The 16,655-nt window shown below is 44.5% G+C and overlaps 1 protein-coding gene across 2 annotated transcripts in view; it reads left to right on the forward strand.

Annotated features, from left to right (window-relative positions):
- ttc28 (tetratricopeptide repeat domain 28) overlaps positions 1 to 16,655 on the forward strand; it is a 166,622-nt gene that overhangs the window by 143,212 nt on the left and 6,755 nt on the right. For both annotated transcript variants that reach the window (XM_040007449.1, XM_040007450.1), the window contains exons 19-30: positions 390 to 519; positions 763 to 990; positions 3,284 to 3,458; positions 5,192 to 5,332; positions 9,505 to 9,649; positions 9,770 to 9,949; positions 10,113 to 10,681; positions 10,771 to 11,018; positions 11,684 to 11,808; positions 13,053 to 13,130; positions 13,225 to 13,384; positions 13,891 to 13,967. In XM_040007449.1, the coding sequence (XP_039863383.1) occupies positions 390 to 519; positions 763 to 990; positions 3,284 to 3,458; positions 5,192 to 5,332; positions 9,505 to 9,649; positions 9,770 to 9,949; positions 10,113 to 10,681; positions 10,771 to 11,018; positions 11,684 to 11,808; positions 13,053 to 13,130; positions 13,225 to 13,384; positions 13,891 to 13,967 (2,256 nt within the window). The remainder of the gene's footprint in view (positions 1 to 389; positions 520 to 762; positions 991 to 3,283; positions 3,459 to 5,191; positions 5,333 to 9,504; positions 9,650 to 9,769; positions 9,950 to 10,112; positions 10,682 to 10,770; positions 11,019 to 11,683; positions 11,809 to 13,052; positions 13,131 to 13,224; positions 13,385 to 13,890; positions 13,968 to 16,655) is intronic.

Here is a 16,655-nt window from a genome sequence, read left to right on the forward strand (position 1 = left end):
GAAAATATTTTTTTAGCTATTAGAAAATGCACAATTATAATAACTTTGCTTCTCTGTTTCATGGTGAAAAGTGAGCCAAAACACTCCCAACTCTTGCTGTGCGTATATACTGCCACCCAGTGGCCAGCACTGTACCTATATGCTCAAACAGGTTTGAAATAAAGCCTGGCCATTTAGATCACACAATACACAAAAATTAAATACAAAAGTTGTTAACGAATAACAAATGCAGGTGATTTACAACAAACCATGGAGACACATTAAAAGGTGTGAAGAGTATAAAAATGTCTTCACAGTCTAAATCCAGTTGAACACTGGAACAATGGATGGTTTGTATATTTGTGGATTGGTACTCATTGCAATGTATGTTTATTTGCTATTTGTTCCAGTTATACAAAGCATCTATGCTATTTGAGGCAATTCGTCATGAGATGCAGCACAGTATGGATTACAAGCTCTCCCTGTTTGATCTGCAAACCAGTTCGTACCAGGCTCTCCAGAGAGTCCTCGTCAGCTTAGGTGACAGAACTGGCCTCTTGACCTGTTGTGTTGTTTCTTTGTGGCATAAATTACTGTACATCACTTTGTATGTTAGCTGTTCTCATTTTTGCACCTTATACATTGGTCTCTGTTAATAAGGCCCAAATTATCACCTAATGTCTGATAGTTGTATTTCTTTATCAATGCTACCAGAATAAAGAGTCTGCTCTTTCAGATCTGCTCCTTTTTAACTCACAGCTCCACATGTTCCTATTCTTTCAGGCCGGCACGATGAGGCACTAGCTATAGCTGAGCGAGGGCGCACACGTGCCTTTGCTGATCTCCTAGTGGAACGCCAGAAAGGAAGTCAGCAAGCAGCGAGCACTGACCCTTACATCCCGGTCACCATAGAACACATCCTGGAAACAGTCAACAGTCAGAGGGCCATGGTTCTCTACTATTCTCTGGCAGAAGGCTTTCTGTACAGCTGGCTAATATCTCCAGGCACAGGTTCACTGCCACGCTTACACAAACTTAAGCTGATCGGTTTTATAAAATTACTGAAGATGCTTTTTTCATTCAGATTCAGAGTCGTAGGCTGACAAAGTTGCCTTTAGGAACATGGAACATCACTTTTCTGGTTGGGAAGGAGCCTGAGGCTGCTCCCTTTAGCTATCTCCATCTCACCCTATTCCTACCATCATCTTCTATACTCAGACCTCTTACGTGACAATATTAAACCTCTCCAGTGATCTACCTCTGTGGTCTTCCTGGCAGCTCCATCTTCAAAGTCATTTATCCAATATATCCACTATTCCTCCTCTTCACATGTCCAACCATTCCAACCTTCCCTCTCTCCAAACTGCTCAACCTGAGCTGTCTCTCTGATGTACTCATTTGTAATGTTGTCCATCCTGGTCACTACCAGTTAAAATCTTAACATCTTAAATTCTGTCAGCTTGACCTCTGCCCCATGTCTTTTTGTAAGTGCTACTGTCTGCAAGCCATACATTATAGCAGGCCTCACTATCCTCCTATAAACCTTTTCTTTCTGCCTGACACACATCTCCAGCCACTCCACCCTGCCTCTAACCCTTTCCACTCTTCATCCTCTTCATAGTTACCCTCACTACCTCCTTACTAATCCTCTGCACTTTGTGATTCAAGTAGCCTAAGCTGATGCATGAGGCTACCCTCAGTGATAGATGGTGAGAAGAAATGGGTGTATTTGCATACTTGTCGCTTGGTGCCTGTACGCTCAGGTTTTCCTTAGGGGATAGGATTGTTTCTTTCTTGCACCTTCCAACAGTTCAGTGTGCCTGGCTTCCTTAGAGTCCCTGTATCTGCTGGGGACTCCACTGTTATACTGGAGTACATTGAAAGAAATGGCCTACTCAATGTAACCCAAGGACTGGTCTGTTCTGAACACCTGGTTTGAGTATAATGGTGTCCATTAGTACACTTAACACAGGATGCTCTAGTATGCAAGTTCATGATTGATTTCGTAATTATATTATCAGATCTCTGTCCACATGTCTTGGATACTCGGGTAAAGATAATATCAGAGCATTCAAGCGATCACTACTTGGTACTGAGTTGGATCAGGTCTCACATGTGATGGGGATGATGCTGGACAGGCCTGATGTCCCCAGATGTGTAGTGACGATGCAGTGGGAGTGTCTGGCAGAGGCCCTGGTCTGTGAGATCTTCTACTCCCACCTCCAGCAGAACTTTTACAGCACACTAAGTGAGGCTGGAGACACTGAGTCAGAGTGGACCATGTTCCGTCCCTCCGTTACTGAGATTTTGGAGATGAGAAAAGACGTTCAGATATTTCTGTGCTTTTTTTCTAAAATAGTTGTGTATAAAATGTCCCATATTTTTAAAGGGATTAATAGGTGCATAATTATAAATGTACTGATACTGGTGTCCACTTCCAATTAAGTCAATAATCATGATTAAGTAATGCTTTAATGAGAAGTATGAAATTCAGGTTTGCAAAATCATTTGGAATTGGTCTTAACACAGCTGTTGTAGAAAGGGATTCATGTTTCCATGGGCCTGAAGAACTTTTCAGTTTAGTCATCAATAACATTTAAGTAATATGACTACAGTAGTCTGTAATGGACTGGATCTATATGCACTTTTCAAGGCTTATTGATTACTTAAAGCACTGCATGCATGCAGCTTTTATAATTATCACACACACTCTACCACCTGTCCTACACCCATTCCAATGGGATGGGAAGGCATAAGAGCATGTATAAATGTTTAAAAAAAAAAAGAAGCAGGGATTATATCTTTGGTATAAAAAAAAAACAGAGTTGTACTATCTATGTTGTACTATGAGTTGTCATAACTGCTGTGGCATGGGATACTGAGATGTAGTGATGTTGTCATGACTTCAGTGGGAATTCATTTAAGTTCTGTGAGACAAAACCAAAAAGGGTCTTGACTGAGACGATCATCCTTAAGGTCTTTGTAATGCTAGGGTGACATTTACCACTAATTCCCTTCAAAGGGTGAACACTTTCATTGCAGTCTTTCCTCCAGGGCTACCTGCAGGCTGAAATGTCACTTATATCTACATATATCAGATATGACATTTGAGGAAATTTATACTGCAAAGAGAATGATCACTCTTTGGCTGCATGGCTTTTCCTCTAAGGGGACCCTTAAGAAACAACGACGGAAGCACCATTTAGTGTCTACACTACATACTGCCACACAGACACACACATGCTGACAAATGGGCACACACATAGTGCTGTAACCTGCTTATGTTTTTCCTGAAATGTTACAGGTATCGTGAAGTTTAATGAGGTGTATCTTGGAGAAGCAGGACTGGAGGTGTCTGAGTTCAAGGATGGTAGTGGGAGCCCAGAAAGTGGAGGAGGAGCTGTTGGAGGTTCCCTTTCTCTGGAGCAATACATCCACAATGCTAGAGAGGCTCTGGGAGTGGATAGTCATTATAACAGGTAGTGCCACCTTTGATAGATGCCAGTGAATGATTGCTACCAGCACCTTTTAACTCAATGAAGTATTTTCTTTATGCCTCATACTGCTGACATAACTTTGTAGCTGACAGTGACAACTTTATTCCATTAAACAGGTTAATGGAGCGTAATGCAGATATTTCATGGTCTCATGAGCATATGTTTAAGCCTTTCCACAAGGCTGATGTTCAAAGTTTTGTGACATGTCTTAAATCCCTGTCTGACTACTAGCACACATACAAAGAAAAATTACGTGGTTGACCAGTTGTGTTGAGCTTAACAACTATGGTAAATATGTTATTAATCACTATAGATGCATGTTCAATCTGTATTTCCCTCTGTGTATAGTACATTTTACATATCTGAAGAAAGGATAGGCTTCCAGGCAGAGTCTAGCAGTATCCAAGAGAAAGACTGTCAGCCCAGAAAACACAGGCATAAAAAAAAAAAGAAAAACCTCTAATCTGGTCAAAATTGTTTCATTGGTGTGCTAAACTGTGGAACTGTTTGTTAAGATCATTGTTATTAAGTCACCCTATGGTAATGTGGTACATGTCATGGTCTACAGAAGATAAATCTCAGTTATTTTAGAGATATGACTTTTCTGTCTGGGGCTAGTATGGTTAATATTTGAGGCTTTGGATGATTTGTCTTGACATTAGCTTGATGGACTCCAATTACATTTTATACAAAGAAAGAGTCAGACTGACTTTGGAGACATTGACTTTTTTTGTAGGCTTACCATGTGTTTGACATTTGAGGCTTAGAGTTAATCGGGCAATCCAAGATTTCCATGAAGTTCTGTACAAACTTTTGGAATAGATTGTAGGTGAACCTTCTCTCATTTAAACAAAAGTGAGCAAAACATGATAGAGAAGACACATGCTTTGTGTCTGTCTTCCTTTTTTCCTGCTCTCTCCTGCCAGTTTTCTCTATTCTCAATTATACTGCCCACAACTCTCAGGCCTTGGTTGGCATAGCTGGATGACTTTGTAAATCACTACCATGTGTTGTGCCAGCAAATGTTCCCCCATACAAACTGCATCTCAACTTACTGTGAAAACCACTGCAGTGGAGTCACTGCAGCCAGCAGATTCACTACTTCTGGTGTGTGTGTGTGTGTGTGTGTGTGTGTGTGTGTGTGTGTGTGTGTGTGTGTGTGTGTGTGTGTGTGTTGATATTGTGGTGATTCACGCTGTTTGTGTGTGGTTTATTATGAGTCCCACTCATCGAAGCATGACAAGTTTTTGCACATACACAGCATAAAAATGTTTTCCAAACCACTAGTAGCACTTTACTGCCCTTTAGCATGTATCCAGGTATCAGAAACTGCTATTACCTTCCTGAGTGTGTAAAATCTACAGCCAGAGGATTCCATAAAAAGTTATTTTAATTCCAAGTCATCGCTCTAACACATACTGCTCCAGTAATTAATTACTACTTATTTCTTCCTTTTGTACATTTTCCTAAGATTGCCAGTTCATTCATCAGTCTGAAACAAACTACTTTCTTCTCTCCCTTTAAGACCGCCCTCTTTTTAAGCCTGTCTTCTTTTGATTGGCTTCTGCTTGTAAACAGAATGTTTGACCATACTTATGCTTTTGAGTTGACACTGTTAGAGATATATGCATGCACCTAGCATTTTGGTTGCAATCTTTAGACAATGCTGTATAATAGAACAATTATGTATCACTGTCTCTATTGCCATTTTGCAGAGTCTTCTCAAGTAGTGAGACAGAGAGTGAAGCTGGAGATCTGTTGGAGCAGCAGTTTGAGGAGCTGAACAAAAAACTCATCTCTGCCACAGACCCTACAGGCTATCTCCACATGGTGTCGAGAAATAATCTCTTCAACAGGTTTGACTCAGAGTTCTTGTAAACTGCGAGAGTATATTGGCTATATGTCCAGAGGGTGCTACTTTAGGTTTAGCTCTTACTTCACTGCATACTGAGTTGGTACTAGTTGCATCTCCTCTACTACATTATTAGCAACAAGCTTTTTTCAATTTATCTTACATTGAGAGATTTAGCCAAACTAAGAGCTAACTAGTGGCTAACCAAAAATGCAAAACAAGAAAAAGAAAAAGCCCAAAGTTCTAATTTTAATTCCAAAACAGATGACAGACAGGCAATGGGGAAAATAAAACAGGTAAAGAACAACCAAGTTCATGAATCATAGCAAAAGGTCATAAACAAGGACCACAAGAAACTGCTGGATCACTTGGCTCCAAAGAAAACAGGACAGTCTATCAAGTGTGAACTAACGGACAGGAGGTGTGCATGTATACTGTACATTGGGAAGGCTGGCTGGATAACTGGACACAGGCAAGACAAATTCGAATCAAGTCAGTACCCCAGACGATTACTAAGAAGGGACAAATGATAACGACAGGAAGTGAACCTGACATAAGTCGAAAATGACCAAGAATAACTCAATAATACAGTATTTAAACAGAAATCTACAACTATGAGAAGTCCATTTTTCACAACTTTTTTCCCCACTACATTTAAACATCCGGCACATGTGTGCCGGGTGGCGGCCAGGAGCGGAGGCCCTGGCGGACTGACCCCTGGCTGCCAAGACTGGCAATAGGGACATGGAATGTCACCTCTCTGGTGGGGAAGGAGCCTGAGTTAGTGCGTGAGGTTGAGAGGTACCGGCTAGATATAGTCGGGCTCACCTCTACACATGGCTTGGGCTCTGGAACCAGTCTCCTGGAGAGGGGCTGGACTCTGTCTCAGTCTGGAGTTGCCCCTGGTGAGAGGCGGCGGGCTGGGGTGGGTATCCTAATATCCCCTCGGCTTGCTGCCAGTACGTTGGGGTTTTTCCCGGTGGACGAGAGGGTTTGTTCCCTGCGCCTTAGGGTCGGGGAACGGGTCCTGACTGTCATCTGCGCTTATGCGCCGAGTGGCAGTTCAGAGTACCCAGCCTTCTTAGAGTCCCTGGGGGGGGTGCTGGAGGGTGCTCCACCTGGAGACTCTGTTGTCCTGCTGGGAGACTTCAATGCTCACGTGGGTAACGACAGCGAGACCTGGAGGGGCGTGATTGGGAGGAACGGCCTCCCTGATCTGAACCCGAGCGGTGCTCTGTTATTGGACTTCTGTGCTAATCACAGTTTGGCCATAACGAACACCCTGTTCGAACATAAGAGTGTCCATAAGTGCACGTGGCACCAGGACGCTCTAGGCCGTAGGTCGATGATCGATTTTGTAATCGTATCAGCAGACCTGCGACCATATGTTCTGGACACTCGGGTAAAGAGAGGGGCTGAGCTGTCAACTGATCACCACCTGGTGGTGAGTTGGATCAGGTGGCGGGGGAAGACGCTGGACAGACCTGGTGCACCTAAACACGTAGTGAGGGTGTGCTGGGAACGTCTAGCAGAGGCCCCAGTCCGCGAGATCTTCAACGCACACCTCCGGCAGAGCTTCAACAGCATTCCGAGGGAGACTGGGGACATTGAGTCCAAATGGACCATGTTCAGCGTCTCCATTGCCGAAGCTGCTGCATTGAGCTGCGGCCGCAGGGTGGTTGGTGCCTGCCGTGGTGGTAATCCCCGAACCAAATGGTGGACACCAGAGGTGAAGGGAGCCACCAGGCTGAAGAAGGAGTCCTATCGGGCTTGGTTAGCCTGTGGGACTCCGGAGGCAGCCGACAGGTATCGACAGGCCAAGCGGAATGCGGCTCGGGCAGTGGCTGAAGCAAAAACTCGGGTGTGGGAGGAGTTCGGAGAGGCCATGGAAAAAGACTTTCGGACTGCCTCGAAGAGATTCTGGCAAACTGTCAGACGTCTCAGGAGGGGAAAGCGGTGCTCTACCTGCACTGTGTATAGTGCTGGCGGAGCGCTGCTGACGTCGACTGAGAAAATTGTCAGGCGGTGGAAGGAATACTTTGAGGACCTCCTTAATCCCACTGACACGTCTTCCGAGGAGGAAGCAGAGTCTTGGTATGAGGGGGATGACCCGCCAATTTCCGGGGGCGAGTTCACTGAGGCAGTTAAACAACTCCTTGGTGGCAGAGCCCCTGGTGTTGATGAGGTCCGCCCCGAGTTCCTGAAGGCTCTGGACGTTGTAGGGCTGTGCTGGTTGACACGCCTCTGCAATGTTGCGTGGAGATCAGGGGCAGTACCTGTGGACTGGCAGACCGGGGTGGTGGTCCCCATCTTTAAGAAGGGGGACCGGAGGGTGTGTTCCAACTACAGGGGGATCACACTCCTCAGCCTCCCTGGGAAAGTCTATGCCAGGGTGCTGGAAAGGAGAGTTCGTCCGTTAGTCGAACCTCGGATACAGGAGGAACAATGTGGTTTTCGTCCTGGTCGCGGAACACTGGACCAGCTCTTTATCCTCTCCAGGATACTTGAGGGTGCATGGGAGTTTGCCCAACCAGTCTACATGTGTTTTGTGGACTTGGAGAAGGCATTCGACCGTGTCCCTCGGGGTGTCCTGTGGGAGGTGTTGCGGGAATATGGGGTGTCTGGCCCATTGCTACGGGCCATTCGATCCCTATACAACCGTTGCAAGAGCTTGGTTCGCATTGCCGGCAATAAGTCGGACTCGTTCCCGGTGGGTGATGGGCTCCGCCAGGGCTGCCCTTTGTCTCCGGTTCTGTTCATAATTTTTATGGACAGGATTTCTAGGCGCAGCCAAGTGGCGGAGGGCTTTCGCTTTGGTGGCCTCAGAATCTCATCTCTGATTTTTGCAGATGATGTGGTTCTGTTGGCTTCATCGGGTGAGGGCCTCCAGCTCGCACTGGAGCGGTTCGCAGCCGAGTGTGAAGCAGCGGGAATGAGGATCAGCACCTCCAAATCTGAGGCCATGGTTCTCAGCCGGAAAAGGGTGGAGTGCCCACTCCGGGTCGGGGATGAGTTCCTGCCCCAAGTGCAGGAGTTCAAGTATCTCGGGGTCTTGTTCGCGAGTGATGGGAGAAGGGAGCCGGAGATCGACAGACGGATTGGGGCTGCAGCTGCAGTAATGCGGACGCTGCACCGGTCCGTCGTGGTGAAGAGGGAGCTGAGTGTAAAAGCGAAGCTCTCAATTTACCGGTCGATCTACGTCCCTACCCTCACCTATGGCCACGAGCTGTGGGTAGTGACCGAAAGAACGAGATCGCGGATACAAGCGGCAGAAATGAGCTTCCTCCGAAGGGTGGCTGGCCTCTCCCTTAGAGATAGGGTGAGAAGTTCGGCCATCCGGGAGGGGCTCAGAGTAGAGCAGCTGCTGCTCCACATCGAAAGGAGCCAGCTGAGGTGGTTCGGGCATCTGACAAGGATGCCCCCTGGGTGCCTCCTGGGTGAGGTGTTCCAGGCATGTCCCACCGGGAGGAGGCCCCGGGGCAGACCCAGGACACGCTGGAGAGATTATATCTCTCGGCTGGCCTGGGAACGCCTTGGTATTCCCCCGGATAAGCTGGAGGAGGTGGCTGGGGAGAGGGAGGTCTGGGCCTCTTTGCTTAGGCTGCTGCCCCCGCGACCCGGCCCCGGACAAAGCGGATGAAGATGGATGGATGGATGGACATTTAAACATAACACAAACTCACCAAGGTGTTGCTACACAACGAATAATTTAAACATTTAAAACATTTTGAAACATGCAGTGAAAAATCGGATCTAATTGGAAACTAAACAGATCCTCATGATACAAAATATGGGCACAAAATATTGCAGTTGCAGTCATAATACAAAGGTCTTCATAGGATTAGATACATTTAACTTGTAAGAAGCTGTATGCATAGGAACTTGAAGGGAAACAAAAACATTGCAAATATGTTTTTATAGTTACTTGAATTTGCAAAACTTCTGTTCATTGTGACAAAAAAGGAAATGTTAAACTATAACACATTACTCAAAATCCTGATGAGCAAGTTAGCAAGCTAACATTACCGTTCAGTTAATATCACCAGTGCTTAAGTAGAGCTTCATAGAGCTGCATGACTATAACATCATCATGATTATAGGTTCATAGCTGTTTTCAAACAGGATAACTATATGTGGGAGTGTATTACATTTCTTGTGTATTTCTGCCTCTAATAGAAGCTGTCAGAGCATGACGAGTCTGTACAGTACCACTGTATCTCCAGTAAAGGACGGCTTATCTTCTCCCCTCTTCAGACCAAGTAACACTGGCAAACCTCCTCTGCGGGCCCTTTATGACTTGCTCATAGCGCCAATGGAAGGGGTATGTATGTGTGTCTCCAAGGAAAGATTTATATTTCAATTCACGATTTGAATTTGTCTTCTTTATGGTTTTTCACACAAATCTGTGTGTTACGATTGCCCTCCACCTCTCTCTATACAGGGCCTGATGCACAGTAGTGGACCCGTGGGTAGACACAGACAACTTGTGTTAGTTCTGGAGGGAGAATTATACCTAATTCCATTTGCCTTGCTCAAAGGCAGCTCCTCTAATGAGTACCTGTATGAAAGGTTCAGTCTAATTTCTGTACCTTCTTTAGCCAGCCTGGGAGCAACAATAAAGGTAAGTCATTTTGGTACCCTTTGATTTCTGATAATAGATGTAAAGTAACATATATTGTATTTGTTGAATCAAACAATTCCGACATATGTGTTTATTCAATTAATTATTTAAAAAATTTATTGCTTATTCTAATATTTCTGTATCAAATGTGTTCAAACTGCAGCCTCATGCTCGACGCAGTGGACACTTATTTTGTCCAGATGGAGGCTCAATGGCTGCAGTGGTCGGTGCACCTCATTTGCCACCGAGTGTCATGGACCGTTGGCTATGGGGGCCCTTACCCTCAGCCCAAGAGGAAGCCCTGTGGCTGGGAGAGCAGCTGGGATGTCATCCCCTAACGGGAGCCAATGCCACAAAGGATCGCGTTTTAGCAGCTCTGAGTCAGGCAGAGTGTGTTCACTTTGCCACACATATATCTTGGAAGCTTGCAGCTTTGGTCCTTGCCCCTAGCCAAGAGCATGCTGGAGGAGATGGGGCAGGTGGCCGACCAAAGGAGAAATCACCCCGCAGGACGTCAGTGTCAGGCGAAGCAGCAGATCAGGGTGGAAAAGTGAAGGGTTTGTTTTCAAAGAGCAGCCCAGAGAGACTCAGAGGAGCAGATGAAAGGAGTGAGGATGGTGAAAGTGTGTGTGAGGTAGAGAGTATCTGTGATAGTCCACCACTTCAAGATTTCCTTCTTACTGCTGCTGATATACTGGACCTTTGCCTGACTGTCAAACTGGTGGTCCTGAGGTATAACTATTCACAGATTTGGTTTTTTACACAGGCTTTTCTTAGCTTTTGACTGTCCCATGTAACTCTTTGACCCTTTGCCACCTCAGGTTGTACCCAGAGTCCGGCAGCAAGGTAACAGCAGATGGAGTTGTGGGGTTGACTCGAGCGTTCTTGGCTGCAGGGGTCCAGTGTGTGTGTGTCTCTTTGTGGCCTGTGCCAGTAGCTGCCTCTAAACTGTTCACACACACCTTCTACACAGCTCTTCACAATGGGACCAAAGCCAGTGCAGCTCTGACGGAAGCCATGAAGACACTGCAGAGCAGCAAGCACTTCTCACACCCCTCCAACTGGGCTGGTTAGCAAACAATCATTAATGTAAAATACTAAAGCTTGACTCAGTTGCTTTGAGCCACAGCACGCAGACACAAGAGGAGTAGCTGTAAAATATAGTGGAGCATTTATCAGCTAACCAATTTCTTCGTTCAAATGAGCTAAAAGGAACCAATTAGTTTGTACAACTTAGCAATGTCAATGTCTGAGATATGTTAGATGATACGTAAACGCTATAAACTAAAAAAAGAATAATTGTTGTGGCCACTGTATCCAATATGGCAAGTCTGTTGGGGTGTTACTGGTCAGCAGTGATATGTGTGTTCAAGCAAGGTATGAGAAAGAGCAAACCATGAACTAGAAGTGGGCGGATCAATCCAATTATCGGTAGCATTGATACCAATGCTGGTATTGATTTTGGGTCGATACTAGCACAGCAGGATCAACACTTTGTTTCTATTCTTCAAGTTCATTATGTAGCCCACTGTGTTACATAAGTTATTTACTGGCGATGAAAATTTTACCTTAAACATGTCATGCCTATTTTATTCATAACTTACAGCACATTTAAACAACAGAAGCTAACCCAAAGTGCTTTGGAGACGGCTACATTTACATTCCAGAACTCCAAAAAACACAGTTTCAATATGCACGAGAAACCGAAAGATGTGTTTTGTTGTATTTTTTTAGGTTACATGCTTATTGGCAATGATGTAAAGCTGAACAGTCCCATGTCACTGGTTGGCCAAGCCCTGGTAGAGATCCTTCAGTACCCAGAGAGGGCCAGGGATGCCCTGAGAGTGTTGTTACACTTGGTAAGACTTCTTCAAACTTTGCAGTGTCGCTTTCTCTATTAGTTCTCTATTAGTAAGTTTAAAATTCAAAAGATTAATTTAGATATCAGTTCAATAAAACGACAGCCGATTTGTCATAAATACTACTGGAAAATCTTAAATGAGCATGACTTTAATCACTTTAATTAGAAATGTGGTTTTTATTTTTTGTCAGAGCATCCAAAGATTAACTATTGTAAAGATCACAAATGTGAATACTGGCTTAACTGCTTTTTATAGCAGTTATTTTATGTCATTTAATTAAAGACTGTTGATTGAAAAAAGTTTTTAAAAACCCATATGAAAACATTATATTAAGTTTAGATAATTCATACTGAGCTATTTTAATGACTTTATGACTTTGCATCAAAGAAGTATTGAACAATAAAGAAAGTCATTACATTCAGCGCAAGGTCTGTGTGAACGTGTTAACCTACTTTGACAGCAAATTGCTTTTTTTCTGCAGTGCTTCTTATCTCTACCCCTCTTGATTTGGGGACATCACTTTCCCTCCATCTAAGGAAAAAGAATTCAAATGTGTTAGCGAGACAGACTGGGGAAACTATACTTAGCTCTCATGAAGATCAATAAAAATCTAATACAGTGAATCATGACTTTAGTTATCATCATCAGACTTCCATCAGAGCATGTTGCCGAACTTTCAGAGTCATTGCGGTTCCAGCATGCTGGTGTTAGCTGATACCTTAGAGCATTATGGTCACGTCTGGCTCTAAATAGCATGGCAGGGGGGTAAAATGCTAACCTAACATTAAAGCCTTAAAGATGCAGAGTCCAGAATGATGTCAGTGAGTGCTGCCATTGTGGCTACGGTCCTCTTTTATGGAATAAAGTGCAGTATGAATGTGTGAATGAGGCTTGTAGTAGAGCTTAGACTAGAAAACTGCTGTATAAATATCACTCCACAATCCGCGCACAGAGATCTGAGGTATCAATGAGAAATGGTAAAGCTATTTTCTGGTGAATTCTGGAATTAAAATGCTTCTTAAGGAAGCACCCATGATTGTGTTCAACACAAAGAAAACATCTTGATTGCTAATGAAATGCATGATTATCAATCAAGATGTTTTCTTTTAATTTCCTTTCAGTTTTGTCCTGTCCAGAAAATGTTAAATTGTTTATGAATGGCACCTCAAAACACATTTTTCCCACATCTGAACGTTCCAGTCTGATTAAATAACACAATTTGTGCCTGTTTCTGTCCACAGGTTGAGAAATCACTACAGCGCATTCAGAGTGGCCAGTGTAACCCAATGTACACATCGCAGCAAAGTGTGGAGAATAAGGTCTGTGTGTTGGTCTTTCCTTCTCCTTCTCTTTAAATGTCAACCTTTGTGTATTCTCTGTTCATGTCCACATGTCTCCTCTGTGCTGGGTAAGGTCGGCGGGGTGCCTGGGTGGCAGGCCCTACTCTCTGCAGTGGGTTTTCGGTTGGACTTCTCTGGTAGTGTTGCTGGACTCCCTGCGGCAGTTTTTTTTCCTATGTCAGATCCTGGGGATCGACTGCAGCAGTGCAGTACCACTCTACAGTCACTGCTTGGTAACAGAGTTTTTCCATTATTCAAATCATCTCCTATGTCAGTCATACTGATAAAATCATATTTGTTTAATGTACAGTATCTCACAAAAGTGAGTACAACCCTCACATTTTTGTAAAAATGTTATTATATCTTTTCATGGGACAACACTGAAGATATGACACTTTGATATAATGCAAAGTACTCAGTGTACAGCTTGTACAACAGTGTAAATCTGCTGTCCCCTCTAAATAATTTAACACACAGCCATTACTGCCTTTACATTGTATCAAACTATCATATCTTCAGTGTTGTCCCATGAAAAGATGTAACAAAATATTTACAAAAATGTGAGGGGTGTACTCACTTTTGCAAGATACCCTATATTAGCAAGAGAATAATTCAGATTATATTTTTATTTCAACTTATAGCTCTTTTGTAAAATGTTACACTAGGTTGTATTAGTTGTTCGTGATCAAGATATGACAGTGCTATAGAAATTTCTGATTAACTTTCTGTGCATCCCCAGGTCTTACTCCTCCAGCCTTACAGGCACTCTGTAAGCTGGTCACAGCATCTGAGGCTGGAGAACAGCTCATTCATAAGGTACTATCATGTTGGACAGGTGGTCATGACAGTGGTTGAAGAACTACGCACATCAAAAAATAAGATCTCCCTCCACCACCTGTTTTTATTCTTGGCCTTTACCTAAGTAACGTTGATAGTTCCAAGCTCAAAAAGCTGGGGGATGGTATTATTGTGTTGCTTAAACTTGGGTGCTCTACCAGAGGCCTCGGAGTTTGGGTGTTCTATTTTAGCTGTACCAGGGGCTGAAGGACCGACTGGTGCAGATGCACTCTTCTGAACAGAGACCTCTGTTTTGGGGTTACAGCTCCTAATGTTTCTATTACCATTGGGACAACTTTGGACTTTACCTTCTACATCTACTCCAGTTTTTCCTCCTGGCCCTGGTAACTCTCTATTTTCTTGTGGCCCTTCTTCCCAGTGTTGCTGTCCACCACTATGTCATGTTGGTTGGCCAGTAGCTGCTTGTCTGTCTGGAACTCAAAGTCCGACATGACCATACCCCTATTATTCTTAACCACCTTTGCGGTGCCTCCCCCCCATCTGAAAGTGGGGACTTTTAGTCCATATGCAGCTCAGATGTTCCTGTACACTATTCAAGGCACTGAGTCATAGGCTGAGTCTTATGGTCAATCCAGGCAGAGCTCCGGTCGGCTTGCCTGATCTTAGAGTCCTGGTGTAAAAACAGCAATTCTGTCATTGTAGGTAGCTAAGCGTCATCTAGTTCACTTCCAATGCTTCTTCTATCAGGGTCGGCTCATTGTGTCCACACTGCTCACTCATTCCCACTGGGTTGTAGCCTCTCAATCTCTAGCTTTGATAGTAACTGTGTTCTACTGATGTTGCACCATTAATTGATGCCCTGAGCTATTAGGTGCTTCTTAGTCAGTGAGGATGTTGTATTTCTGTTCATCCATAGTTCCCACATGCATTGCATATATACAGAAAGAGAGAGATTTCCATTTTTTTCCATAATAGAATTAGAATTAGAATAGAATTCAACTTTATTGTCATTGCACATGCACAGGTACAGGGCAACGAAATGCAGTTTGCATCCATCCAGAAGTGCTTTAGTGATATAGATATATTACAATATATATTAGCAATAATATAGATATGTGAGTATAATACAGAAATGGGTCTATTATGGAATGTTATAATGTACACGGTATGAAGTATGTTGTGAATATTCTATAACTATAAGTATGTACAGGCTGTAGTGAGTACAAGCTATGTACAGGATATGAACAGGATATAAATATGAAAAACTATACAGAATATGAAATAAATAACTTTACAGAATCTGAGATATACAGCTATACAGAAATGGGAACTATGCAAGTTGTAAACAGTTGTAGGATTAAAGATTATCGAATGTACAGAATGATTATTTACACAGAGCTATACAGTAGTGCAGTTAAGATAAGTGAGGGTGTAGATGGTTTCTACAGAGGCTATATAAAGTGCTAGTGGTTGTGAGTGGTGGTTCAGTCCATGTTATTATTGTGTGTTTGAGGGTACAGTTGTCCATTGTGGGTGTGTGTATGTTCAGTCCATGAGTTTAACGTGGGTCAGATGTCAGGAGGCAGAGTTCAGGAGTCTGACAGCTGTGGGGAAGAAGCTGTTCCGGTACCTGGTGGTCTTAGTCCGGAGGCTCCTGTAGCGCCTCCCAGAGGGCAGGAGGGTGAAGAGTCCATGTGATGGGTGACTGGGGTCTTTGATGATTTTCCCAGCCCTTTTCAGACACCGCTTCCTGTAGATGTCTTTTATGGCAGGAAGTGGTGCTCCGGCGATGCGCTGGGCAGTTTTCACGACCCTCTGCAACGCCTTCCGGTCCGAGGCAGAGCAGTTCCCGTACCAGACTGTTATACAGTTGGTCAGGATGCTCTCGATGGTGCAGCGATAGAAGTTCACCAGGATGTCTGAGGACAGGTGGTTCTTCCTCAGAGTCCTCAAGAAGAAGAGGCGCTGGTGAGCCTTCTTGACCAGCTTGGAGCAGTTGGTCGTCCAGGTGAGATCCTCGGAGATGTGGACTCCCAGGAACTTGAAGCTGCTCACACGCTCCACAGCCGTCCCCTTAATGTGGATGGGTGGATGTGGGTCAGCATTCCTCCTGTAGTCCACGATGAGCTCCTTGGTCTTCTCGGTGTTAAGCAGCAGGTTGTTTGTGTCGCACCACTCAGCCAGACGATCCACCTCCTCCCTGTAGGCGGCCTCATCGTTGTCACTGATGAGGCCAATCACCGTGGTGTCATCTGCAAACTTAATGATGGTGTTGGAACCATCAGCAGGTCTGCAGTCGTGGGTGAAGAGGGAGTAGAGGAAAGGGCTCATCACACAGCCTTGTGGTACACCGGTGTTCATTGTGATGGTAGATGAGCAGTGGTTATCCAGCCGGACGTGTTGGGGGCGGTTGGTCAGGAAGTCCAGTAACCATTTGCAGATGAGGGAACTGATGCCCAGGTCTGTCAGTTTCCTGATGAGTTGTGAGGGGTGGATTGTATTGAATGCTGAACTGAAGTCTATAAACAGCATTCTGGCGTAGGTGTTGTTGTTGTCCAGGTGTGAGAGGACAGAGTGCATTGCGATGGAGACTGCATCCTCTGTGCTCCTGTTCTGGCGGTATGCGAATTGGTGGGGGTCCAGGGTGGGGGGGAGACAGGATTTGAAGTGTGCTAGGACCAGTCGCTCTAAGCACTTAGTGATGAT

Source organism: Simochromis diagramma, unplaced genomic scaffold (genome assembly GCF_900408965.1).
Source record: "Simochromis diagramma unplaced genomic scaffold, fSimDia1.1 OVJJ01000682.1, whole genome shotgun sequence".
Classification (NCBI taxonomy): domain Eukaryota; kingdom Metazoa; phylum Chordata; class Actinopteri; order Cichliformes; family Cichlidae; genus Simochromis; species Simochromis diagramma.